The 24859-nt window shown below is 36.7% G+C and overlaps 3 protein-coding genes and 1 pseudogene across 5 annotated transcripts; all 4 read left to right on the top strand.

Moving 5' to 3' along the window:
• The first annotated feature begins 7678 nt into the window (after positions 1-7678).
• LOC104725594 (chaperone protein ClpC1, chloroplastic) lies at positions 7679-13030 on the top strand. Its single transcript, XM_087473309.1, has 10 exons — positions 7679-8184; positions 8801-9380; positions 9616-9731; positions 9839-9958; positions 10051-10236; positions 10683-10898; positions 10997-11214; positions 11299-11374; positions 11456-11545; positions 11652-13030. Exons 2-10 carry the CDS (start codon positions 8807-8809, stop codon positions 12843-12845), a joined length of 2790 nt encoding a protein of 929 aa, XP_087329435.1. The 5' UTR covers positions 7679-8184; positions 8801-8806; the 3' UTR covers positions 12846-13030.
• Positions 13031-13310: 280 nt separating this feature from the next.
• LOC104728778 (chaperone protein ClpC1, chloroplastic pseudogene) lies at positions 13311-14237 on the top strand (annotated as a pseudogene). Its single transcript, XR_015571395.1, has 3 exons — positions 13311-13854; positions 13979-14094; positions 14181-14237. The product of XR_015571395.1 is annotated as a chaperone protein ClpC1, chloroplastic pseudogene (transcript).
• On the top strand, positions 14218-17618 carry LOC147935234 (chaperone protein ClpC1, chloroplastic-like). Of its 2 annotated transcripts, none has more exons than XM_087473312.1 (9): positions 14218-14950; positions 15186-15301; positions 15409-15528; positions 15621-15806; positions 16253-16461; positions 16553-16777; positions 16864-16939; positions 17021-17110; positions 17204-17618. In XM_087473312.1, the coding sequence occupies exons 1-9, from the start codon at positions 14377-14379 to the stop codon at positions 17447-17449; spliced, it is 1842 nt and encodes a 613-aa protein (XP_087329438.1). In that variant the 5' UTR covers positions 14218-14376; the 3' UTR covers positions 17450-17618. The 2 variants fall into 2 exon arrangements, with proteins under 2 accessions (XP_087329438.1, XP_087329437.1); XM_087473311.1 differs by having other exon boundaries at positions 16253-16468; positions 16560-16777.
• Positions 17619-20559: 2941 nt separating this feature from the next.
• Positions 20560-23814, top strand: LOC104725593 (transcription factor bHLH137-like). The gene is made up of 8 exons (XM_010444270.3): positions 20560-22016; positions 22120-22263; positions 22356-22421; positions 22522-22590; positions 22677-22754; positions 22868-22978; positions 23112-23238; positions 23364-23814. The coding sequence occupies exons 1-7, from the start codon at positions 21675-21677 to the stop codon at positions 23187-23189; spliced, it is 888 nt and encodes a 295-aa protein (XP_010442572.1). The 5' UTR covers positions 20560-21674; the 3' UTR covers positions 23190-23238; positions 23364-23814.
• The last annotated feature ends 1045 nt before the right edge of the window (positions 23815-24859 follow it).

The following is a 24859-nucleotide window of genomic DNA, read 5'->3' as shown; positions in this document are numbered from 1 at the left end:
CTTTCAGTTCCGGTATGTGTCTTCCTCTAGTTTACGGCTGAGTTATGTATTTGTGGCGGAGTTATTATATGAATTGCGTCTGAGTTTGTCATATTTTATGGCTGATTTATTTTATGCTTTACTGCTGAATTATATTTATCAGATGGCTAAGGATATTTCTGAAGAACAAGCAAGGGATTACCCCCCCCCCCCTAAGACTTTTGCCAGAAATAAAGTCTATTATATATAGTAAACAAATTAATACCAATTTCAAGATGTTAGATTTCCCTCAGATTAGGGAATCAATAGGACAGGATGCGTGGGATGAAACGAAGAAAGTACCTATTGGAATAATCTCTAAGCTAGTTGATAGCCAATTCGTCTGGTCAGGTAAGGTTGTACATTTCCTACTATGTAACCAGTTAAGGGTACATAAGAAGGAACTTTGGTTTGTGGTCGGTGGTCAACCTATCAGGTTTGGGTTGAATGAATTTGCTCATGTCACGGGGTTAAACATAGACCCAATGCAGACAGAACGGGTTGAACTTGAAGAGGAACACAAAGCGTTCTTCAGACTTTTGCAAGTGCCTAGAGGGGAAGGTCCATCATTAAATGAACTCAGGGAAGCATTAAACGTGTGCCGGGGATGGAAAAACCCTAATCATCGTAAATGGTTGGGGCTATTGCTTCTTCAACACGTTGGACTTTATGGTTTGTATCATAACTCTAGAATTCCATATGAAAGTGCGAAAAGAGTTTTTGATGATGAAGCCATGAAGACTTATCCGTGGGGTCGGTCAGCATTTGAAGCAACAAAAGAAAAAAATGGTGGCATATCGTTGCTTCAATGGGGTGGAAACCATACACGTTCAACGCTGGAAACCGTAATTGCTAAAGAGATCAAAGTGCTTGGTGAGGTAAGGTTTTTAAGTCACGACTGAGTTATGACTTAGTGATGGCTGAGTTATGGTTTAGTGATGGTTGAGTTAATGTTTTGTGTTGACTGAGTTATGTTTTAGTGATGGCTGAGTTATGTTTTAGTGATGACTGAGTTATGATTTTGTGTTGACTGAGTTATGTTTGACTAAAATGGTTATGAAGGATGATGTAAGCGAGCTATTTCATATGTGGCCAGGTCAAGAAGATGACCCTGCAGTTGATCGCCTTATCCAAGACATACATGAGGGTAAGTTTGTAAAAGGTTCTTGGGATGTTAAGAGGAGTGATAAGAAGAAAAAGCGAGAAGCTAAAACATATGTTGAGTCTGAATTTCCTCCCGCAAAAAAGCAGACAGTCAAGAAGGTGGACATTTTAAACAGTCAGGGTGGTGAATCTGGTGAAGGAGCTGCACAGAAGAGGAAGAAAAAGAAGATAGGAATAAAGGTAAGTGATATGGTGTATAGTGTGTTTATATTATATGTAATCTTTCGTTAGCTTGTTTACGACGGTTTATGTATTTATTTCAGTGTGCTAGTGAGGAGGAAGATGCTGGAGAAGATGGGTCGGTTGCAACTATCGTTGAGTTGGTGTCTAATTTAACCTCAAGGTTTGACACTTTTGAAAAAAACATTGCTCTGGATCTGGAGAATAAGATTGGAGATAGAATAGAAAAGAGGATGAATGAAAGGATTGATACCAGGTTTGGATCTGTTAAGAGTGAACTCAAACAGATGAAAGAGCACTTGCTTTCCATGGGTGTTGGGCAAACTGACCAAAACACTTATGATGCATGTTCAAATTTCAAAATAACGAGCCTGTTACCAGAATACCTTCGGGAAAATCTACAGACACCAAAAGGTCCACCAGTCATTCCAGGAAAAAAGCAAGAAATATATTCTGTCAACAGTCCTCCGGTAATGTCTGATTTATCTTAATTTTATGGCTGATTTTCCAGAATTTTTAGGTTGAGTTATCATTATCTGAATTATGTCTGAATTATGTTCGCTATGTCATACAGGTAGATGGCAGTGGTTTGGCTGGGGTCAGTAGGAATCTTAATAAAGAGTTTGATAAAGATGATCCACTTAATTTTGTTGAGAAGTCTCCAACTACTACGAAACCAAATCAATGGCTGAACACGTGGAAAAATGCCAAAGATGCAAAGAAGGACAAAGAATTAGATGCAAAAAAGGCCAAAGAGGTTGCGGCAAAGAAGCCCAAAGATGAGGCGGCGGCTGCAAAGAAGGCCAAAGAGTTGGTGGCAAAGAAGGTCAAAGAGTTGGCGGAAAAGAAAGTTGGAGATAATCCGCAAAAGAGAAGAGGTAGAAAGACTACTAAGCCTACTGCCGTGAAGTCGTTGCAATTTGTAGAACCTGTTTTGAATGAGGGAGAAGCCGAAGCTGATGCAAACGATGGTGCCAACGCTGCTCACAGCAGTATATGTGATATGACAGCCGAGTTAATGGCTGAAAACGATGTCCTTGAACTTGAATCTGAGGATGATGAGAAGGAAAAGATTAGGTTTGATAGAATTAAAGCTTTAAGGCTGGAGAGTGTTAAGCTGTCCCCGGATGGAAATGCATTGAATACACAACAAGATACACAAGCGAGAATTTTTCCTTATATTGGAGACAACGGACTGACGTGCATGAGGAAGAACTATGTACCTGGAGCTGAAATATATGATCCTCTGGCACCGGTTGATCTGATCAAGATGAAAAAACTTTTGGAGTACCTAAAGACAGCCGAGTATGACCCTTTAGACCCTTGTTAATCACAGCTTGTTAACATTATATTAACCTGTCCTTATTTCTTTCTTAGGGATACACCATTAGGCAAGTCAACACCAAATATTGAATTCAATAGGACTCTCATCACCGAAAGAAAGAACTGGCCAGTGAAGCATGGTACATTTGGGTGGCTGTCTGATGAAGTAAGTTTAACTTGATGTCTGAGTTATTATGTTTACGGCTGAGATATAATGACTTGACGGCTGAGTAATAATGTTTACGGCTGAGATATAATACATAATGACTGAGTTGTAAGTGTTGGCGGCGGAGTTATAATACATAATAGCTGATTTGTTATTGTTTACGACTGACTTATATTACATTATGGCTGAGTTGTTGTTCTCTACTCAGTTTTCTGTTTTACAGCACATGGGCACGTTTGTGAGACTCCTCAGTATTAGGTACAACCGAGATCCATTCCCATATCACAACAAACGCATTGCGTTTGTAGACCCGTGGTTCACCAGAACGATGGTTCGTGACTATGCTCAGTTCGAGATGAAACCCAAACTGTTTAAATTCAATGGCAACTGTTACGAAGAGTTAGTTAAAGGTTTGATACCTTCAGATCAACCGACTCATTTGAAGTGGATACCACAAACTGGAGGCAATCACTGGGTGGCGCTGCACGTGGATCTCATCAGAAGGCATATTGATTGCTATGAAAGCATCGTGGGTCAAGCAAACAAAGACAGTGATATTAGAATGATAAATTCTTGTAGGGCGTTTGCGCGGAGGATTCCAGCAATGATGAACGAGAACGTTCCTCACAAATGGCGTACACCTACTTTCAGTCAGTTCAGTTTCAAGAGGAAGAGTGTCTCCAAGGTCCCTCAAAACGTACAGGTTGGTGACTGTGGCGTGTACGCTCTAAAGTTTGTAGAATGTCTAGCGCTTGGTTCGACTTTCGATGGCATATGTGATCAAAATATCCAGGCTATACGGGTTAAAATGGCAGCAGAAATCTACGGTGAGGCACCTGATTTTATGAGTAAGGTTAAATAAGAAAAAATTACGTCCTTCGTTTCGTTTCTTTTGGTAGGAATTGTACTATGGTATGTAAAACATTTGGATTTCTTTTGGTAGGAATTGTACTTGGATTTGTAAAACTTTGATTTGTCTATTTTCAAAATTATGGCTGATTTATATACTTCACACGGCTGAGTTATGAATTATAATTGAATTATATACTTCGTACGGCTAAGTTATAAGATATTAAAACGTCACTCGATATCACAAAAATCAGTTTTCCGGTTCCGTTTGGTTTGGTCGGTTCATATCCACACGATAATAAATTCATAAAGTGAGCTTTTTACAATATATTATCAAAATAATTAAATAATTAATATTTAAATTTAGAATTTTTTTTTGTAAAAGTATTATTCCAACAATTGAATATTAAAATTATTATAACTTAAAATTTAAATAATAGGAAAACGAAATGTCACGTCTATTATTAGGTTAATTTATGGTTTAACGGCTGAGTTATAGTTGGAAAAACGAAAAGTAAAATCGAATCATGTGATGGCTGAGTTATGGTATTTAAGGGAAAACGAAAAGTCTCGTCGAGTCATGTCACGGCTGATTTAAAGTAAAGTTATGGCTCAGTTATCACAAGAAACAATCTGTTTGTACCTACTGACTCATTCTCTGGCTGCTATATGTATTAACTCATTAAATTCATCTTCCAAATAACTTTCTTGTATTCTGCCCAACCAAATAATATGTCCGCTCGAGCACCCAAGAAGCTCCGCTCGAGCACCCGCGAAGCTCCGCTCGTGCCCTATGTACGCTCAAGCACCCAAGATGTCGGATCTCCCCGGCAATGTTTTCATAAAATTCGTTTCCCTTGCTGCAGAAGATCGATGGTGGTCACTTGGTTCTATTTTAAGGGCTGGTCGTAGGGAAAAAATGCAGTATACAGTAAAGGAGTTGTAAAGACAGCTGCTATCTATTGCCTTTGTACTGATCCATCAGAAATCAACACATCAAATGCCCCTGATGGTGGCCTCCAAATTGAAGGGCGGTACAGGCCTTTCTTCATCACATGCTTTGACGCCGGCAACCCCATTGCCATTTACTACGAAGGGCTAAGGGTTGTGGATGAGGATAGAGATATCCAGCGTGGGATTGATATTCTCAGTGGTATTGTACCGGCCGATGCTGATGCCACCTTAGCATGTGGGGTACTAAGTATATGTCAAGAGAATGAGGTTATGGCTGTCCATTACCTCCAGCTGTTTGATGTACATCATTATCCTCTGCTGTCTGCGGGTGTCAGGGCAACCGGTGATTATTTTCTGTTTGCGCTATCTCGTTATAATACGGCCCGGAAATACTCATACACAGCCGCCCATCGCTATCCTGACAGCCCGTTACTCCCTTCACCCGCTTGTGCTGTGATGTGTTATTTGGATAACGATCGCCATTCTCCCGGCTATGGAGACCGTTATAGAATCATGTGCAAAAAATGTTACCTTTGGTGGTTGTCCCTTAAAGTATCTGAGATCCTTTAGGGTTTCCAGCAGTGATTTTCAGCAGTAATTTCCAGTCTGTTTAATTTAAAATAATTATTTTCCATTCCTTAGGCGAGTATCTTTTTCATGTATTAAAGGTCCCTGTTATCCACCTTTTTATGCTTCCACATTTTCCTTTTAGTATCTCCTCTTATTTAACGGCTGAGTTATAATAACGTTATAGCTGAGTTATCACAAGAAACAATCTGGAAGCAAACGACTGATTTATACGAATTTACGGCTGAGTTATAAAATTTGCGAGAAAACGAAAGGTCATGTCACGGCTGAGTTAGTGTAAGTTATGGCTGAGTTGTCGCAAGAAACAATCTGAAAGTAAATGGCTGATATATATGACTTGACGGGAAAACGCGTAATGGCTGAGATATCGTAATACCGGCTAAATTATATTAATATTAAACATTACAAAAAGAAATAAAAAAAAAAGTGCAGAGTTCATAAAGAAGACGAGAAGACGGCACAAGCTTGTCGTGTGTTGTGCCACCATCGATCTGCACAACTATACACCCTCTATCGTTGGTGTTAAATACATATCTCTGTTTCTTTACCCAATTACCGGACACAACTAGTACCGGAACTGGATCCATGAAAGATAATGAAGAACAAGGTGAAGAAGAAGTAGAAGAACAATGTGAAGAAGAAAAGTGAAGAAAAAGTATAAGAACAAGGTGAAGAAGAAGGTAAATAGTTCACTTATTTACGAGTTGAAGAACAAGAGTCGAACGACGTTTCGTATTTCCGAAGGAAAAAAAAAGATGACATGGAATGCTGACATGGATGTTGCGTCCGACGTGGCAAGTCAGCCATCAAACAATTAATAACTCAGTCTATATAAAACTCAGCCATCAAACAAATTATAACTCAGTCACAACATGAAAAACATTACAGTAATTAAAAAGCAAAAAAATTGCTGCCAAATTCAGCCGCTTTATCAACTGAAAATATGTAACTCAGCCGTATCGTTTAATAAGTCAGCCAAAACTGAATAACATTCTAGTAATTAATCTTTTGCTACTAAGTCAGCCGTCGAATGGCTGAGTTGTACGATAAGTCAGCCTATCACGGCTGAGTTGTACGATAAGTCAGCCTATCACGGCTAAGTTGTACGATAATTCAGCCTATCATGGCTGAGTTGTACGATAATTCAGCCTATCATGGCTGAGTTGTACGATAACTCAGCTAGTCGGAAAATGGTAACTCAGCCATGTCGTAGTGATAACTCAGTCGTGTCGTAGTGATAACTCAACCAAAATTTTAACAACTCAACCATCGGGTGAAAACTCAGTCGTAAGAACGGCTGAGTTAGAGCGTAACTCAACCAGATTTTGATAAGTCAGCCGTAACGCTTGGCTGAGTTATGCTCTAACTCAGCCAGATTTTGATAAGTCAGCCGTAACGCTTGGCTGAGTTATGCTCTATCTCAGCCGTCCGCTCTTACTCAAATGTTTTTTTTCCATAACTCAGCCGGAATATACTTATAACTCAGCCGCAACATACCTTTGTAATGCGTTATGGCTGAGTTATTGTTACATGTCAGCATTTTTGACGTGGCGTCTGACGTGGCAATGACATTTTTGTAATTACGTTTTTTCCGGTAACATAAAACAAGAGCACGCTAGGGCACTCTGGGTATTTTGAAAATACCCGAAATATTCTAGTAATAAAATCTTTGTTTGTAGATTCTGGTAATATTACCTAATTTGGATAACATCTAAGTAAATCATCCTATTTTTCTTTACTGATTTCATTCATCAAAAAGGAATTTACAAAGTCGGTTTCTCAGATAATCGACCAGCGACCGATACATGATGCAAGTAATCTATAGAGGATTAGAAGACAGAAATTTAGGATGTTTTTGTTTTGTTTTGTTAGAACTACAATGAATCATTCACGGAAATGCTCTCTAGGATAAAGAGACACATTCCCTTTATAATAATCTTCAAAGTCCATTACCTAAGTTGGAAATGTCTTACTTTATATAACGCCTAAGTGTTTTTATTTTGGTCTATAAACAGAAGATATTTCCCACACAGAGAAAAAAATAAGAGGTTGAACAAGTACCATGTCACGCTCTCGTCTTCGACGAAATGAGAGGTCGGAGTAACACAAGTGTGCCTAAGTGGCAACGTCTAAGATTTATTATCAGAAAGATTCCTCAGCGATAAGTAATCAAAATTGAAGAAAAACAAAAATAAATAAATAAAAATTGGTCTCGTACACGGAACCTCTTAACACCAACATATTGACAATTGAGTCCTCTGTCCACATACATAGCCAAAGACCAATATTCGCATGGTACAACCGTCATTTCGTACTTCAGCCAGTCATAGAACGTCACGTGTCAGATTCTTAGACCCTCTATATCGAACAACGGTGGTGGGGTGCGGTCAAGTTTCTTTTCGCTATATAAAAATTGGTTTAGTTCTGTAAACCGATAAGGAACACATGTTTTAATTCAACCGAATAAATTTGAAACATACGCATTTGTTCATGAATTAACAACTTCCATCCACTAATGTCATGAAAATTCATTAAAAACTGGTCAAATACCGAGTTAAACTATTCAATTACTGGTCGGTTAGTTGATTACGTAAACCGAATGGTTAAGTAAGTCGGTTAACCACGTATGATATTTTGTTTTAGCTGAGCGTAGTAGAAGTATTAATAGCGTGTACGCTGGTGCACCGAACAAGTGTTATATAGACTCGCACCGTATAGAAAAAAAAAAAAGAATCGGACCGGAGAGAGAGAGAGAGAGAGAGAGAGAGAGAGAGAGAGAGATAAGGGAGGGTGAAAAGAAAGAAAAAAAAATCAAAGCACACAACACACCATATCCATCTGTTTTTTTTTTCATTTCTCTCTCTTCTTCGTTCTTCTTCTTCTTCTTCGTTCTTCTTGGACCTTTCTCATTTTGATCCTGTGTTACGCTTCAATCGAGCTCGGTGAGTTTTTCTTTTCTTCTCACTTAATCTCTGTATTCGAATTCTTTCGGAGTGGTTTCTTGTGTTGGTTCTGTGATGTTTGTTCTTGAAGCTGTATTTGTTGGAAAAGCTAGGGTTTTGTGTTTTTTACTTGTTTGTGTGTTTTAGTTCGAATTTGTGCGATTTATGAGGTTTCAGATCGTGAATTTCGTGGAGGTTTTGTTTTTTCTTTGTAAAAGAAAAGTCAATTCTCATTTGTTCATTTCTGTGTAGTGTTTCGCTTTGTCTCCGTCTTCTTAGTCAGCTTTCTTTTGATCGGAGCTAAGTTGAATTTTTAACTTTCTGAGCTTATACTTGTGTTTGGGAGCTCACTTATCTTTTATTTTATCAGCTTTTTGTTAATCGATTCCAAGCTTTATCTTGTTCAGCTTCATAAGTGGTGGTTCTTATATTTGAAGTCTTGTTTCGATTTTATTGTTTGTAAATCTTTTGTATTTTGTCTGAATTGTTCTTTTGAAGTCTTGAGCTTCATTTGGTAACAGTTTTATGAGTGTAGCTGTTTCTTCAGGTAGAGTGATTGGATTGTTTACTAAACTCTCCTTTTTTTAATCGTTGAAATTTTTCTTTGATGATGTAGGAAGTCATGGCTATGGCCACAAGGGTGCTGGCTCAATCTACTCCACCGTCTTTGGCCTGTTACCAGAGGAATGTCCCCTCTCGTGGTTCTGGTAGATCGAGAAGATCGGTCAAAATGATGTGTAGTCAGCTACAAGTGTCTGGCTCAAGAATGCAAGGGTTTATGGGATTACGTGGGAGAAATGCCTTAGATACTCTAGGAAGTACCCGTCAAGGTTTCCATTCGAAGGTGCGGCAGGCAATGAATGTGCCCAAGGGGAAAGCGAGCCGGTGTACCGTGAAAGCAATGTTTGAAAGATTTACTGAGAAGGCTATCAAAGTTATTATGCTTGCTCAGGAGGAAGCTAGAAGACTAGGCCACAATTTTGTGGGAACCGAACAAATTCTTCTTGGTCTCATTGGTGAAGGTACTGGTATTGCTGCTAAAGTTTTGAAATCTATGGGGATTAACCTAAAAGATGCACGTGTGGAGGTTGAGAAGATTATTGGAAGGGGCAGTGGCTTTGTTGCTGTTGAGATCCCTTTCACTCCTCGTGCCAAGCGTGTTCTTGAACTCTCACTAGAGGAAGCTCGCCAACTTGGTAAGTTGTTAACACCCTTCCTCTACAACAAGTCTTTTGCTTTACTCTGGAGTCTCTATGTGGATTGATTGTGAAGTGTATTATTATCCACTGTGTTGATTGTGTATAGTTAAGTATTATTTTCCCGGCTTAGTGAAGAGTGGGGCATAGAATATTTTATTTATACTTTAGATACCTTTCTCAACTTGTTTTTTGTCCAGCTTCCCTTGTGTTAATTACTTGTGTTGAATATCAGGTCACAACTACATTGGATCCGAGCACCTTCTGCTTGGGTTGCTACGTGAAGGTGAAGGTGTTGCAGCTAGAGTCCTTGAGAATTTAGGTGCTGATCCTAGTAATATTCGCACTCAGGTAAAGCAGTCATCTTATTTAATAAACTGATATTTTCAAGTTTTGTTCTTTATATGTTTTTGAAATTTATATTAAAAAAATCTAACATAATTGAATTGGATGGCTAGGTGATACGCATGGTGGGTGAGAACAATGAGGTAACCGCTAACGTTGGGGGAGGAAGCAGTAACAATAAGATGCCAACCCTTGAAGAGTACGGGACAAACTTGACGAAACTGGCTGAGGAGGTAGTTATTTGTCAACCTGACCGTATGAGATTCTCTTGAAGAGGCAAAGATCAGTTGAGACTTAAAATCATAATCTTTTGTTTTGACCTCAGGGTAAATTGGACCCAGTTGTTGGAAGGCAGCCGCAAATAGAACGTGTGGTGCAAATTCTTGGCAGGAGAACCAAGAACAACCCTTGTCTTATTGGAGAACCTGGTGTTGGTAAGACAGCTATTGCTGAAGGACTTGCGCAACGTATTGCCAGTGGAGATGTTCCTGAAACCATTGAAGGGAAGAAGGTAAGCAAGCATGATGTTTGTTTGTTCTCAGTCTTGTTGGAAAGTTTGCGATTTATATAAATCAACGGCTATGAGTCAGTATGAGATCCAGTCTTATCTAGTGGACTTTAATTTTCCGTTTATTGCATACTGGTTCATTATGCGCACATTTCATGAGTCACACACTCCAATTTTCTGGGTTAGTTGTGATTCTTTCCATGCCAAAAGGGTCAAAACAACATGATGTTGCTGCAAAAATTGTGTACGAAAGAATATATGTAGAGACTGTATCCAGTGAATAATATGCTATATTGTTTGGTTTGTGTAGAGCTGATTTGTTTTCCTTACCATAATAATATGAAAAATGTACTTCAGAGCTTAGAGTCACCCTTAATTCCCTGGCGATCATGCTAGGTAATGCAACAGTGATCTGATGGTTCTTGCGTTTTCTTTTTGTTTGACTTCAGGTTATAACACTTGACATGGGTCTTCTAGTTGCTGGAACAAAATATCGTGGAGAGTTTGAAGAGAGATTAAAAAAGCTTATGGAGGAAATTAGACAGAGCGACGAGATAATCTTGTTTATCGATGAAGTGCATACTTTGATTGGGGCTGGAGCAGCGGAAGGTGCAATTGATGCAGCTAACATTTTGAAACCAGCTCTCGCTAGAGGTGAATTGCAGGTAATTATTCCTTGTGGTCCGTTTTACTTTTACATGACAGTGCTCTACAGTTTTTGTAATTTATCATTGTTAATTTAACTATTCTATAATCATGACAGTGCATTGGAGCGACAACATTAGATGAATACCGAAAGCACATTGAGAAAGACCCTGCGTTGGAAAGAAGATTCCAGCCAGTGAAAGTACCTGAACCTACCGTGGATGAAACTATTCAAATCCTTAAGGGACTGCGAGAGCGATATGAAATTCACCACAAGCTTCGTTACACTGACGATTCTTTAGTAGCAGCTGCTCAATTGTCATACCAGTATATAAGGTGGGTGTTCTCGCAGATTACTTGTTAAAGTTTTTGCAAGGGTGTCATTAGTATTACGTACATCTGACTCTCCTTTGATTCCAGTGATCGTTTCCTTCCTGACAAAGCAATTGACTTGATCGATGAAGCTGGTTCTCGGGTTCGACTTCGTCATGCACAGGTGTGGTGGAATCACATGCCAGGAGTCGGTTAGTTACCATTCTCAATGTTAGATCATTGTTTAACATGATTGTTTATGCAGGTCCCGGAGGAAGCTAGGGAGCTCGAGAAGGAGCTTAGGCAGATAACAAAAGAGAAGAATGAAGCTGTCCGTGGCCAAGATTTTGAGAAGGTACATATCGTTTCTATTAATTCATTTATATAACGTTTGTTACGTTTCTTTGTCAATTTAGGGGACAATAAGATGTCTTATGAGATGTAAAACATTTTCGTTTCAGGCTGGGACACTTCGGGATAGAGAAATTGAACTTAGAGCTGAGGTATCTGCTATCCAAGCAAAAGGAAAGGAGATGAGCAAAGCAGAGAGTGAGACCGGTGAGGAAGGTCCTATGGTCACGGAGTCAGACATCCAACACATTGTATCTTCATGGACTGGTATTCCCGTAGAGAAAGTATCAACTGATGAGTCTGATCGCCTTCTGAAGATGGAAGAAACCCTCCACAAACGTATCATAGGCCAAGATGAAGCTGTCAAAGCCATAAGCCGAGCCATTCGCCGTGCACGTGTTGGACTCAAGAACCCTAACCGTCCGATCGCTAGTTTCATATTCTCAGGTCCAACCGGTGTTGGGAAATCCGAGCTTGCCAAAGCTTTGGCAGCTTACTACTTTGGTTCTGAAGAAGCCATGATTCGTCTAGATATGAGTGAGTTCATGGAGAGGCACACTGTCTCCAAACTCATCGGTTCACCTCCTGGATACGTCGGATACACTGAAGGAGGTCAGCTAACAGAAGCGGTTAGACGTCGCCCTTACACAGTTGTTCTGTTCGACGAGATCGAGAAAGCTCATCCAGATGTTTTCAACATGATGCTTCAAATCCTTGAAGATGGTAGACTAACAGACAGCAAAGGAAGAACAGTTGACTTCAAAAACACACTTCTCATCATGACATCGAACGTTGGAAGTAGCGTGATCGAGAAAGGAGGAAGGCGTATTGGGTTCGACTTGGACTACGATGAGAAAGACAGCAGTTACAACAGAATCAAGAGCCTTGTAACAGAGGAGCTGAAGCAGTACTTCAGACCAGAGTTCCTGAACAGGCTAGACGAGATGATCGTGTTCAGACAGCTAACAAAACTGGAAGTGAAAGAAATTGCTGACATCCTGTTGAAGGAAGTGTTCGAGAGACTGAAGAAGAAAGAGATTGAGCTTCAGGTGACTGAGAGGTTCAAAGAGAGAGTAGTAGACGAAGGTTACAACCCGAGCTATGGAGCGAGACCTTTGAGAAGAGCCATCATGAGGCTGTTAGAGGATAGTATGGCAGAGAAAATGCTAGCGAGAGAGATCAAAGAAGGAGACTCAGTGATTGTGGACGTTGACGCTGAAGGTAACGTAACTGTGCTGAATGGTGGAAGTGGAACTCCCACTACATCCTTGGAGGAGCAGGAAGATTCTCTCCCCGTTGCTTGAATAAAAATGGCAAAAGTGCGTTTCTCTTCTTTTGCTTTAGCCCCTAAATGAATTATGGCAAGAGAATTTGGGAGGGGGCTTTCTTAATATACATTTTCTAAATATATAAAAAAAAAATGTAATGTATAGATGACATTGTGTAGCTTCTTGTTCAATGCTTTTTAAGGACTTTTCTTTGGTTCCAAGAGGAGCGTTTATATTTTGGGTTTCAAACTCCAAAGAGTGTTTAGGATTAAGATGGAAACAAAGAATTACCTATGGTATCGGTCAAACCGTAACAAGGCCATGAAGAAGACCTAAGAGAAATGAAAAATTATATGTTGAACATACCAAATCCTGAAAAAATAGTCTGCTTTTTTCCTTCTGTTTCTGCTTTCTCCCTGATAAAGAGGAGGGGCGGTGAATGTAACCGACAATTGGTCAATGGGCCTATAGAAAATGATACTAATTTCAACTTACCAAACCGGAGTGAAAGCATTCCATATATCTAAATCGACGAGAAAGAGTTAGCGGGGTGTAATGTATTAGGGTTTTTTTAGAAGAAATCTTCGCTCACCACTTGTATTTGAGAAAAGACAACAGATCCTCATCTCTGTCATTCCAAGTATGCAACAATTTTCGGGATTACGTGGGAGAAATGCCTTTGACATTTTCGGAAAACCCCATCTAGGTTTCCATTCGAAGGGGAAAGCCGGCCTGTGTGTCCCAAAAGCAATGTTTGAAAGATTCACTGAGAAGGCTATCAAAGTTATTATGCTTGCTCAGGAGGAAGCCAGAAGACTTGGCCACAATTTTATGGGAACTGAACAAATTCTTTTAGGTCTCATTGGTGAAGGTACTGGAATTGCTGCTAAAGTTTTGAAATCCATGGGGATTAACCTAAAAGATGCACGTGTGGAGGTTGAGAAGATTATTGGAAGGGGCAGTGGCTTTGTTGCTGTTGAGATCCCATTCACTCCTCGTGCCAAGCATGTTCTTGAACTCACTCTAGAGGAAGCTCGCCAACTTGGTAACTACAACTACTCCCTTCCTCAATATAGCCAGTCTTTTGCTTTAGTCTAGAGTCTCTATGTGGATTGCTTGTTATGTACGGTACATATTCCCTTGTGTTAATTACCTGTGTGAATTATCAGGTCACAACTATATTGCATCCGAGCACCTTCTGCTTGGGTTGCTACGTGAAGGTGAAAGTGTTGCAGTTCGTGTCCTTGAAAAGTTAGGTGCTGATCCTAGTAATATTCGCACTCAGGTAAAGTAGTCATCTTATGTGATAAACTAATCTTTTTGAAATTTATATTATGAAAAATCTAAGTTAATTGAATTGGATTGTTATAGGTGATACACATGGTGGGTGAGAACAATGAGGTAACTGCTAACGTGTATTTTGTCTGAATTGTTCTTTTGAAGTCTTGAGCTTCATTTGGTAACAGTTTTATGAGTGTAGCTGTTTCTTCAGGTAGAGTGATTGGATTGTTTACTAAACTCTCCTTTTTTTAATCGTTGAAATTTTTCTTTGATGATGTAGGAAGTCATGGCTATGGCCACAAGGGTGCTGGCTCAATCTACTCCACCGTCTTTGGCCTGTTACCAGAGGAATGTCCCCTCTCGTGGTTCTGGTAGATCGAGAAGATCGGTCAAAATGATGTGTAGTCAGCTACAAGTGTCTGGCTCAAGAATGCAAGGGTTTATGGGATTACGTGGGAGAAATGCCTTAGATACTCTAGGAAGTACCCGTCAAGGTTTCCATTCGAAGGTGCGGCAGGCAATGAATGTGCCCAAGGGGAAAGCGAGCCGGTGTACCGTGAAAGCAATGTTTGAAAGATTTACTGAGAAGGCTATCAAAGTTATTATGCTTGCTCAGGAGGAAGCTAGAAGACTAGGCCACAATTTTGTGGGAACCGAACAAATTCTTCTTGGTCTCATTGGTGAAGGTACTGGTATTGCTGCTAAAGTTTTGAAATCTATGGGGATTAACCTAAAAGATGCACGTGTGGAGGTTGAGAAGATTATTGGAAGGGGCAGTGGCTTTGTTGCTGTTGAGATCCCTTTCACTCCTCGTGCCAAGCGTGTTCTTGAACTCTCACTAGAGGAAGCTCGCCAACTTGGTAAGTTGTTAACACCCTTCCTCTACAACAAGTCTTTTGCTTTACTCTGGAGTCTCTATGTGGATTGATTGTGAAGTGTATTATTATCCACTGTGTTGATTGTGTATAGTTAAGTATTATTTTCCCGGCTTAGTGAAGAGTGGGGCATAGAATATTTTATTTATACTTTAGATACCTTTCTCAACTTGTTTTTTGTCCAGCTTCCCTTGTGTTAATTACTTGTGTTGAATATCAGGTCACAACTACATTGGATCCGAGCACCTTCTGCTTGGGTTGCTACGTGAAGGTGAAGGTGTTGCAGCTAGAGTCCTTGAGAATTTAGGTGCTGATCCTAGTAATATTCGCACTCAGGTAAAGCAGTCATCTTATTTAATAAACTGATATTTTCAAGTTTTGTTCTTTATATGTTTTTGAAATTTATATTAAAAAAATCTAACATAATTGAATTGGATGGCTAGGTGATACGCATGGTGGGTGAGAACAATGAGGTAACCGCTAACGTTGGGGGAGGAAGCAGTAACAATAAGATGCCAACCCTTGAAGAGTACGGGACAAACTTGACGAAACTGGCTGAGGAGGTAGTTATTTGTCAACCTGACCGTATGAGATTCTCTTGAAGAGGCAAAGATCAGTTGAGACTTAAAATCATAATCTTTTGTTTTGACCTCAGGGTAAATTGGACCCAGTTGTTGGAAGGCAGCCGCAAATAGAACGTGTGGTGCAAATTCTTGGCAGGAGAACCAAGAACAACCCTTGTCTTATTGGAGAACCTGGTGTTGGTAAGACAGCTATTGCTGAAGGACTTGCGCAACGTATTGCCAGTGGAGATGTTCCTGAAACCATTGAAGGGAAGAAGGTAAGCAAGCATGATGTTTGTTTGTTCTCAGTCTTGTTGGAAAGTTTGCGATTTATATAAATCAACGGCTATGAGTCAGTATGAGATCCAGTCTTATCTAGTGGACTTTAATTTTCCGTTTATTGCATACTGGTTCATTATGCGCACATTTCATGAGTCACACACTCCAATTTTCTGGGTTAGTTGTGATTCTTTCCATGCCAAAAGGGTCAAAACAACATGATGTTGCTGCAAAAATTGTGTACGAAAGAATATATGTAGAGACTGTATCCAGTGAATAATATGCTATATTGTTTGGTTTGTGTAGAGCTGATTTGTTTTCCTTACCATAATAATATGAAAAATGTACTTCAGAGCTTAGAGTCACCCTTAATTCCCTGGCGATCATGCTAGGTAATGCAACAGTGATCTGATGGTTCTTGCGTTTTCTTTTTGTTTGACTTCAGGTTATAACACTTGACATGGGTCTTCTAGTTGCTGGAACAAAATATCGTGGAGAGTTTGAAGAGAGATTAAAAAAGCTTATGGAGGAAATTAGACAGAGCGACGAGATAATCTTGTTTATCGATGAAGTGCATACTTTGATTGGGGCTGGAGCAGCGGAAGGTGCAATTGATGCAGCTAACATTTTGAAACCAGCTCTCGCTAGAGGTGACATGCAGGTACATTATTCTTTTTGATCTGTTTTACATGACAATGCTCTGAGTTTTTGTAATTATCATCAGTAATTTAACTATTGTTTAACCATTGCAGTGCATTGGAGCGACAACGTTAGATGAATACAGAAAGCACATTGAGAAAGACCCTGCATTGGAAAGAAGATTCCAGCCAGTGAAAGTACCTGAACCTACCGTGGATGAAACTATTCAAATCCTTAAGGGACTGCGAGAGCGATATGAAATTCACCACAAGCTTCGTTACACTGACGATTCTTTAGTAGCAGCTGCTCAGTTGTCATACCAGTATATAAGGTGGCTGTTCTCGCACATCACTCGTTATAGTTTATGCAAGGGTGTCATTAGTATTACTTACATCTGATTCTCTCCTTTGACTCCAGTGATCGTTTCCTTGCTGACAAAGCAATTGACTTGATCGATGAAGCTGGTTCTCAGGTTCAACTTCGCCATGCACAGGTGTGGTGGAATCACATGCTAGGTGTCTTTTAGTTACCATTTATATTGTTTGATCATTGTTTAACATGATTGTTTATGCAGGTCCCGGAGGAAGCTTGGGAGCTTGAGAAAGAGCTTAGGCAGATAAGAAAGGAGAAGAATGAAGCTGTCCGTGGCCAAGACTTTGAGAAGGTACATATCGTTTGTATTTCACTCATTATATAACGTTTCTTTGTCAATTTAAGGGACAATAAGATGTCTACGAAATGTATATTTTTGTTTCAGGTTGGGGCACTTCGGGATAGAGAAATTGAACTTACAGCGGAGGTATCTGCTATCAAAGCAAAGGGAAAGGAGATGACCAAAGCAGAGAGTGAAACCGGTGAGGAAGGTCCTATGGTCACGGAGTCAGACATCCAACACACTGTATCTTCGTGGACTGGTATTCCCGTAGAGAAAGTATCAACCGATGAGTCTGATCGCCTTCTCAAGATGCAAAGAAACTATTCAAATCCTCAAGGGTCTCTCTGAGAGCGATATGAAATAATTCACTGCAAGCTTAGTTACAAAAAGAAGTATTTCATTAAGAAAAAGGTTTAAGATATATTCTCTATTTAATAAATACAATATTCCCTGTTTCATAAAACAGTGTTATTTTGACACATTGCACACAAATTAAGAAAAACTTGAATTATACATATATACCCTTATTTAATGAATTATTTATCATTGGAATTTAATAAAAAGAGTTTTAGGTTAGGGGTAAATTAGAAAATTTGATGTAGAAAATAACATCTCTATATATAAAGTGATAGTCTTTGTGAAACAAAGAAAAAACTCTAGAATAATATTTTTTGTGAAACAGAGGGAGAGGGAGTACTAATTTCTGTTTTTTTTTTAATATTTGATAATGGTGGCTCTATCCATGATACTCAATTTAAGAATTTTTTTCTCAAAATTATCACTTTTAATCTGTATTTTTGATTTTCTTATATAAACCCTATACAAATAATATACAACATTATACACATTTTATACATCCTTTAACAATTATTAATATTTATAATAACATTTTATACATGCAATTCTTTTTTTTTTCGTTAGTTTTTCTTTTTGGTTAAGAAAAAAATAAAAAGAATTTTATATATACATATCTAAATATGTTTAATTATTTTTTAGAACGGAAATTTGTTCGTTTTTTATATGTGTAATTAAGAAATTTGATGGATAGATTTAACAGTTGTTGACACGTATAGTGATCATGTTAACTAAAACAAATTTTGAATACCCAAATTATATATAATAAAATTGGACTATTGCTGTCGAAAAGGGGTACTCAAATACGTTAACAGACAATAGTTTAGATTATTACAACAACACTTATCCATAACTAAAAAAATTAAAGTCAAAATCCAATAGAATACATTGCTAATCATATTGGAACCTAGCTAGCTTAAGGAAAACTGAAATTGATATAACATGTTATTAAGAGAACACGTTTCATAATGAATTTGGTATTAGTGTAGAGGAAAGCGATGTCACATAGTGGAACCTAGCTAGTGCCAGTTGCACAGGTACTATTAGATCTGCTTAGATTTTGCATAGATTCGTGATATGAATGGAAAAAACAAAAGAGGAGTCGTACCATTACAAAACTCTTATCAGTTTTAATTTTAACAAATGTCTTTTAGTTATTTTATTGCATTGTAGGCGATGATATTTGATTTAGTAAATGTTATCTCTCGTATCATGCGGATGGAGACCTCTCTATGTATATATATATATATATATATCGTATATTGAAATGTACGTTAGTCTATCTCTAGGTTGGTTTCTTTTTTATTTAGCATAAACAGTTCGATCATAGTGATCCGACTGAAGTGAATACAGACATGCAAATTGTTGTACAAAGTTTTATTCTTAATAGCATTTCATCGAGACGTGTAAGTAAAAAAAAAAAATTTGAACGAGTAAATTGGTCAAGTAACAAATGTTTAATTAATGGAGGAAAGATATGACACTTCAAATTCATTTTTCAAATCGTTCTTCAGTAACTGGTCTCGTGTACCTTTTTTATGATTAAAATGTAATTTTGAATATTCAAAAGAGTAGTACAAATAATAGATCAGCGAGCCGCTTATTAAATGCGTTGGATAAAGAATAAAGGTTTTGTGCAAAGTACTTGATTCGAAAAAGAAGCTGGTCGGGGGACTTCTACAAAATAACTACACCTCGGACTTTAGTATATTCTTTACCATTCTCACTGGCCAAACTAGCTCTATATATCTAATACGCTTCAATTCATAGTGAAGTATGTGTTTCAGGCCACAAGCTCTTCGACAAACCTCATTAAAGACATTGATCTAACGGTGAGGAACAAATTACTCTCCCTTCAAAAGCATGGCTCGAAGAAGCATATATCAGAATGGGTTGTTTTGTGGTTTGGCTCAAGATCAAAAGCTATACTTGCTCTGAATTTCAATTACTTTGCCTTGTTTTCACTTTTCAGCATATTTAGTTAAAGGATGCATATAATGTGAACAAGGCTTTTTTTGGTTGAATAAATTTTACATTCATTTCAAAAAAAAAGAAAAAAAAGGCAGAAAGAAGGAGATATTGGTGAAAAAAGTATGATGCCAATAAATGTTTAATTTCCTCATCCGGATGGTATTAACATGCATGAATCATGATGATGTCTATCATATTTATTAATTTACAAGCCTCTTGCGGACCTTTGACGTGAAAAACATGTCAAATACAATACAACCATGCATAGTGTACATCATAATATAAACTCCATAAACCCCATACAACCATATATATATTTAGATGCATTTGGTAGAAAAATGAACTACACTACAAATTTGATTTGTATATATTTTGCAACATTTATTGACGAATACAATACTCTTTGAAAGAATGTATAACTTAACTTTATTTTTGTTACAAACTTACAATTGATAATTATAGATTCGCATTATATTATTATAAATTATATGTCTCATTGCAACAATTAGAAGAAAATGTAAAAAATAATAGTACTAAATATAGTCTACATAATTAAGAACATAGTCGCCGATAAATTTGAGAGGATAATTATAACGTATTTTTCTTTATCGTAAAAGTGTCCGATTTTTATTTTCCTTGAAGAGTACCCCGATTATATCGAAACAAAAAGGGTATTTATGATTATTTGTCTTCTTTGTATACCCAACGGTATCATGGGATTGGACTTCACACCTTATTTACAAATTTTTTATTTTTATCTTTTCTTTTGTCTTTTATGAAAAGGAAATTTCCTATGTCGATCCAAAATGGGAAACGGACAAAACATTTTATTTTATTTTCTCTTACATAAATAGACAAAAACTTGTATTACGGTATCCACATACATATTATTTGATGAGAAACATCACGCGGCATTACATTTTTAAATCTTAATAGTACAGTATCTAAAATCTAGTCTTTATGTCCGATTAGTTAAACTGTGCATATAGATCTTGGTTCTGTAATATTTTGGACTTTAGCTGTGGCGGTACGTTTTGGAATCTCACAAGGTAATATAAAGATCTAAACTATATGATTGATATAATTGCTTTCTTGTTGTTGTACAGTAACTTTTTGATGTATATGTGTTACAGGCCCGACCCTCTTATGAGGTACAACAAGCCTTTGCGTTAGGTTACTTCTAAATATAGTTCTTTTAGGGCCACACAAGTTTTGAATGCTTACTTTTGGCTGGTCAACACAAATGCATCAAATTGGTTTAGTAAACATGTTCATCAAGTTCAACCACGTGGTCGTTCTTTCTTACATTTAATGGGTTTTGTTGATTAACTTTTTAATTGGTACTTATATTCATTTATTCTTTTCACGTTATGAGCTTATAATTCTTAGTATCAGAATTAAAAAAAAAAAAAATCTAACTAAATGATTGATCATCATTTGTTTAATTTGACTAAATTTTACAACATGGTTTTATTACTTGTATCTTCTTATTATCATTATTATTTTTTTAATTAACCTTTTAAGGTGTCATTCAGTATATAAATTATAAGTTTTATTATCTTTTCGATTTAACCAAGAACATAAAACTCTGAAGAATACAAAGTACCTCCAAATTTTTAAACTTACTTAAAATTAATATCACTTAATTTGAACATAAAGACTAGAAAAGGCTAGATTTTAAAAAACAATAAAATAATATGAAGAGAGTAATAAAGTTGGAAAAAAAAAAAAGAAGACAAGGATTCATTACCTAAATAAAAAAGAAAAAAGAAATAGACAAGTATTCCATGAATTTGCATTTGAAAAAATAAGAACTTGTCTAAGAATTAATGATGAAAGATGATCATCTAGTCATCTAATTTTTGAAAAATCATCATTATCTGCTTAAATTTTAATATTTTTTACTCTTCCATATGGTTACTCAATGCAATTACTTCAATAAACAATCTTTGTATTTTATATATAGTATCATAACAGAAATTACCCGCCCAAATGTGGTGATAATCTCTTGACAAATAATTTGTCCAAAAATATAAAATCTTCTTGTCAAATAAAGGGTATTTTCAATATATGTACGTACAAATTAAATGGTCCCCAAAATATTTTTTCTTCTGTTTCTCCTTGTCTCTTTGAATAGTGAATACAAAAACAATTGCTTATATAAACCATTTCAAGTCCTTCATCTCACACACACAAAACACTCTCTCTATCGACAAAGATAAAGAAATCAGAAGCTTCCACTCTTAAAATGGCAACTTTCTCTTATTTCCAAAACTACCCTCATTCCCTTCTTGATCCTCTTCTCTTCCCTACACCTAACTCCTCCGTTGATATCACTGGTATAATCGATCAAAATATTCTCCATTCACTACCAAACGTTTCTACAATCGAAGACACTTCCGTGTACCCTTTTCTTGATGAGTATAATGTTGGCAAAACCGAAAGCGATAGTTTTAAGAAACAGGCCAACACAACCAAAACCGCAACCACCAGCTCCTCTTCTTGCGACCAGCTGAACAATGGGCCATCGACCACCACCACTAATGGTAAAGTCCGTCGGAGGAAGATCAAAAACAATTCTAACTCTAAGGTGAGTTAAATTAACTTGTAATGTACTGATCATGTATGACACTATGACAGGGTTGTAATAGACAAAAACTTTAATAATTGTTGGGGTGTGTTTTGTGGATTAGGAAGGAGTAGAGGGAAGAAAAAGAAAAATACAGAGAAGTGAAGTCAAAGAGAAGAGAGGAAGCAAAGAAGAGCCTCCTAAAGATTACATTCACGTTCGAGCTAGAAGAGGCCAAGCTACTGATAGCCACAGCCTTGCTGAGAGGGTATTTTAGTCATTCTTCTAACTTTTTTTCTTCATTAATCATGTTTTAGTAAAAGACATTTTAATTAATACTTGCTTAATGTACATATAAAGGTGAGAAGAGAAAAGATAAGTGAGCGGATGAGGACTCTGCAAAAGCTTGTTCCGGGCTGTGATAAGGTTAGCCAGAGACAAGCTATTTTTATTTAGGAATTGATGATTGAATTTTATAATATGTCTAGAAAATATTTTTAATCAAATGTGACTTGAAAACGATTAGGTAACAGGGAAGGCCCTCATGTTGGATGAGATTATAAATTATGTTCAGACCTTGCAGAATCAAGTTGAGGTGCATTTTTAAAATATATTAATCTTATACCATTTTAGGTTAATTAATATAAAATATATAATGAATAATTTCTTTTGTATCATTAGTTTCTGTCGATGAAGCTAGCTTCTACTAGTCCGGTGGTCTATGACTCCGACCTTGATGGCCTCATACTTACATCCGAGGTACTTCATCTACATACTATCTCTTAGTCCGGTTAACAGTAAACCAGTTTCATGTATCCCAAAAAACCGGTTATCGATTTTTATCTCAATTAAAATATCTTCTTGATTAACAGATGGGATCCCCAGACGTAGGAACGTCTTTTACCAATACAATGCCACCAACTACTCCTATCTTCCCCTCACTATTGGATAATTCTATATTACACACACATGCACAGCTTCAGGTTTTTATTTCTTCTATAAAAGTGATTATTTTCAATTTCAGATAATAATAGATTAAGAAGAATTAATCAAAGATAGATAAGAATTGTCAAATTATTGAGCATTAAATAGATAACGGTGTGTTGCTTTATTTAGGAAGGGGGAGGAGAAGAAAAAGAGAAGTTTGTAGACAGAAGTGGGTTCAACGACAACAGCTTCTGTTCTTTCCCTTGATTTATTAGTATTTACATGTCCACGACACAAACACAAAAGCCTGCTTTTCGTGAGTTTCTTTCTGGTCTTGTCTCTTCAACTACCTAATTATTGTTTTATACATTTCCCATAATTGTTTAAAAAGCTTGTTACGTTGTGGGTTCGTAATTATTGCTATCGTTATTGGATGTATAGGTTGGTTTTAATCTCCTCCTTCCATATGCACGGATCGAGGGAATAAAATCTACGTAATACCAGGGTGGTAAAAGTGGACGTGTACTTTGTTTGTTCCTTCCTTTTATAGAGTTTAAAGAAAATTAAATAAAAGTACTATATTAGAGAGATAAAAGCTCATGTTTCCCCTATTTGGCCCGAGAGTTTCAACATAAATCATTCATAAAGAGAATTATGAGGCAGAGGCTAAATTAAAATGGGCGAGAAAGAGACGTGTAAAACGAAGAAGACCTCTCATATAACTTTTATTTTTGTGGGTTTATTCACTCATGCATTAAGTATACACTTTGTATTAGTTCTTGTTTTTTTCAGCACTTGTATAATGTCTAGAAAATGTAAACTGTTAAAAATCAGCACACTCATGTTATGCTTTCACGTACATAAATATAAAATATGCGGGTAAAACAATAAATTAAAACATAGAAAGTTACATATTGTTTCGTTTTCTGTCAATTCATTTGTTTAGAAAATAATGTCAGGAGAAAAATATTAGATTTCCCTTCGAGAGAACTCTTTTTAATGTACTGTTGAATAGTTTTTGGTCATGCTTTTCTGCTATCACTTGTCACACACATTGATAACTCCCATTCCTCTTGTCTTTTCACAATACATATATGTTACAATAGTTACATACACATGTGAGTTTTATTTAGGAAAAATGATTTGTCAGCTAGCTACAGATACAAACAATATAAATGTCTGGTTAACTACGTGAATTATTGTCATCACATAAGGACATCCATAAACAAACATATGTTATGTGTACAACACCATAAACATTCAACTCCGGTGTGTAGTTGGCCAGAATCCGGCATTGATCAGTGTTTACCGACGTTGACCAATATTAACCGGCGTTGACCAATGTTGACCAGCGTTGACCAGAAAAAATATTCAATTTTTTTTTCTTTTTTCCTAAAAATAATATTTTTTTTGTTTTAATGTATTTTTGATAAATAAATAAAAAGATAAATGATTTGTATAATTTACAAAAAAAAAATAACAAGAAAAGTTTATATGACAATAAATATACAAAAAAACTATATACCCAAAAAAATTAAAACTTATATGACAAACAAAATATGTGGTATATCTAGTAACTAATTTTGTTAATACAGAAAATATACCAAAAGTAATATAATAAAACTATACCACCAAAAATTTGATGTGTAGTAGATTTTTTCATAAAACTATAATAAATATATATATTTACCTTTGAAAATCATTTTTTATTTTGTATTTTCACAGGTGGGGGTTTTAACTATTTTTTCTTTTTACTTATTTATAAGATTATGTCATTTAAAATATATGCAAGACATTGCCAACTAATTATTTGTTTTTAATAAGAAAAAGAAAGGAAGAAAAAAAATAAAAATTCTATTTATTTACATGAAAGACATAATTAAAAAAGTTGATTTTGTAAAATCAAAGGTTGGTTTTGTAAAATCAAAATAGTTGGC

The sequence above is a fragment of the Camelina sativa genome, chromosome 11 (assembly GCF_030686135.1).
Source record: "Camelina sativa cultivar CO46 ecotype springtype chromosome 11, ASM3068613v1".
In the NCBI taxonomy this organism is placed as follows: domain Eukaryota; kingdom Viridiplantae; phylum Streptophyta; class Magnoliopsida; order Brassicales; family Brassicaceae; genus Camelina; species Camelina sativa.
This window is presented reverse-complemented; position numbering and strand designations above follow the sequence as displayed.

Coding starts and splice junctions, on each gene's coding strand:
- LOC147935234 (XM_087473312.1), top strand. CDS start 14,377: ATGGCTATGGCCACAAGGGTGCTGGCTCAATCTACTCCACCGTCTTTG. Junction 16,462..16,552: donor CCAGCTCTCGCTAGAGGTGA/CATGCAGGTACA, acceptor TATTGTTTAACC/ATTGCAGTGCATTGGAGCGA. Junction 17,111..17,203: donor GTGGCCAAGACTTTGAGAAG/GTACATATCGTT, acceptor TTTTTGTTTCAG/GTTGGGGCACTTCGGGATAG.
- LOC104725593 (XM_010444270.3), top strand. CDS start 21,675: ATGGCAACTTTCTCTTATTTCCAAAACTACCCTCATTCCCTTCTTGAT. Junction 22,017..22,119: donor AAAACAATTCTAACTCTAAG/GTGAGTTAAATT, acceptor TTTGTGGATTAG/GAAGGAGTAGAGGGAAGAAA. Junction 22,979..23,111: donor ACACACATGCACAGCTTCAG/GTTTTTATTTCT, acceptor TGCTTTATTTAG/GAAGGGGGAGGAGAAGAAAA.
- LOC104725594 (XM_087473309.1), top strand. CDS start 8,807: ATGGCTATGGCCACAAGGGTGCTGGCTCAATCTACTCCACCGTCTTTG. Junction 9,732..9,838: donor CTAGTAATATTCGCACTCAG/GTAAAGCAGTCA, acceptor TTGGATGGCTAG/GTGATACGCATGGTGGGTGA. Junction 10,899..10,996: donor TCGCTAGAGGTGAATTGCAG/GTAATTATTCCT, acceptor TAATCATGACAG/TGCATTGGAGCGACAACATT.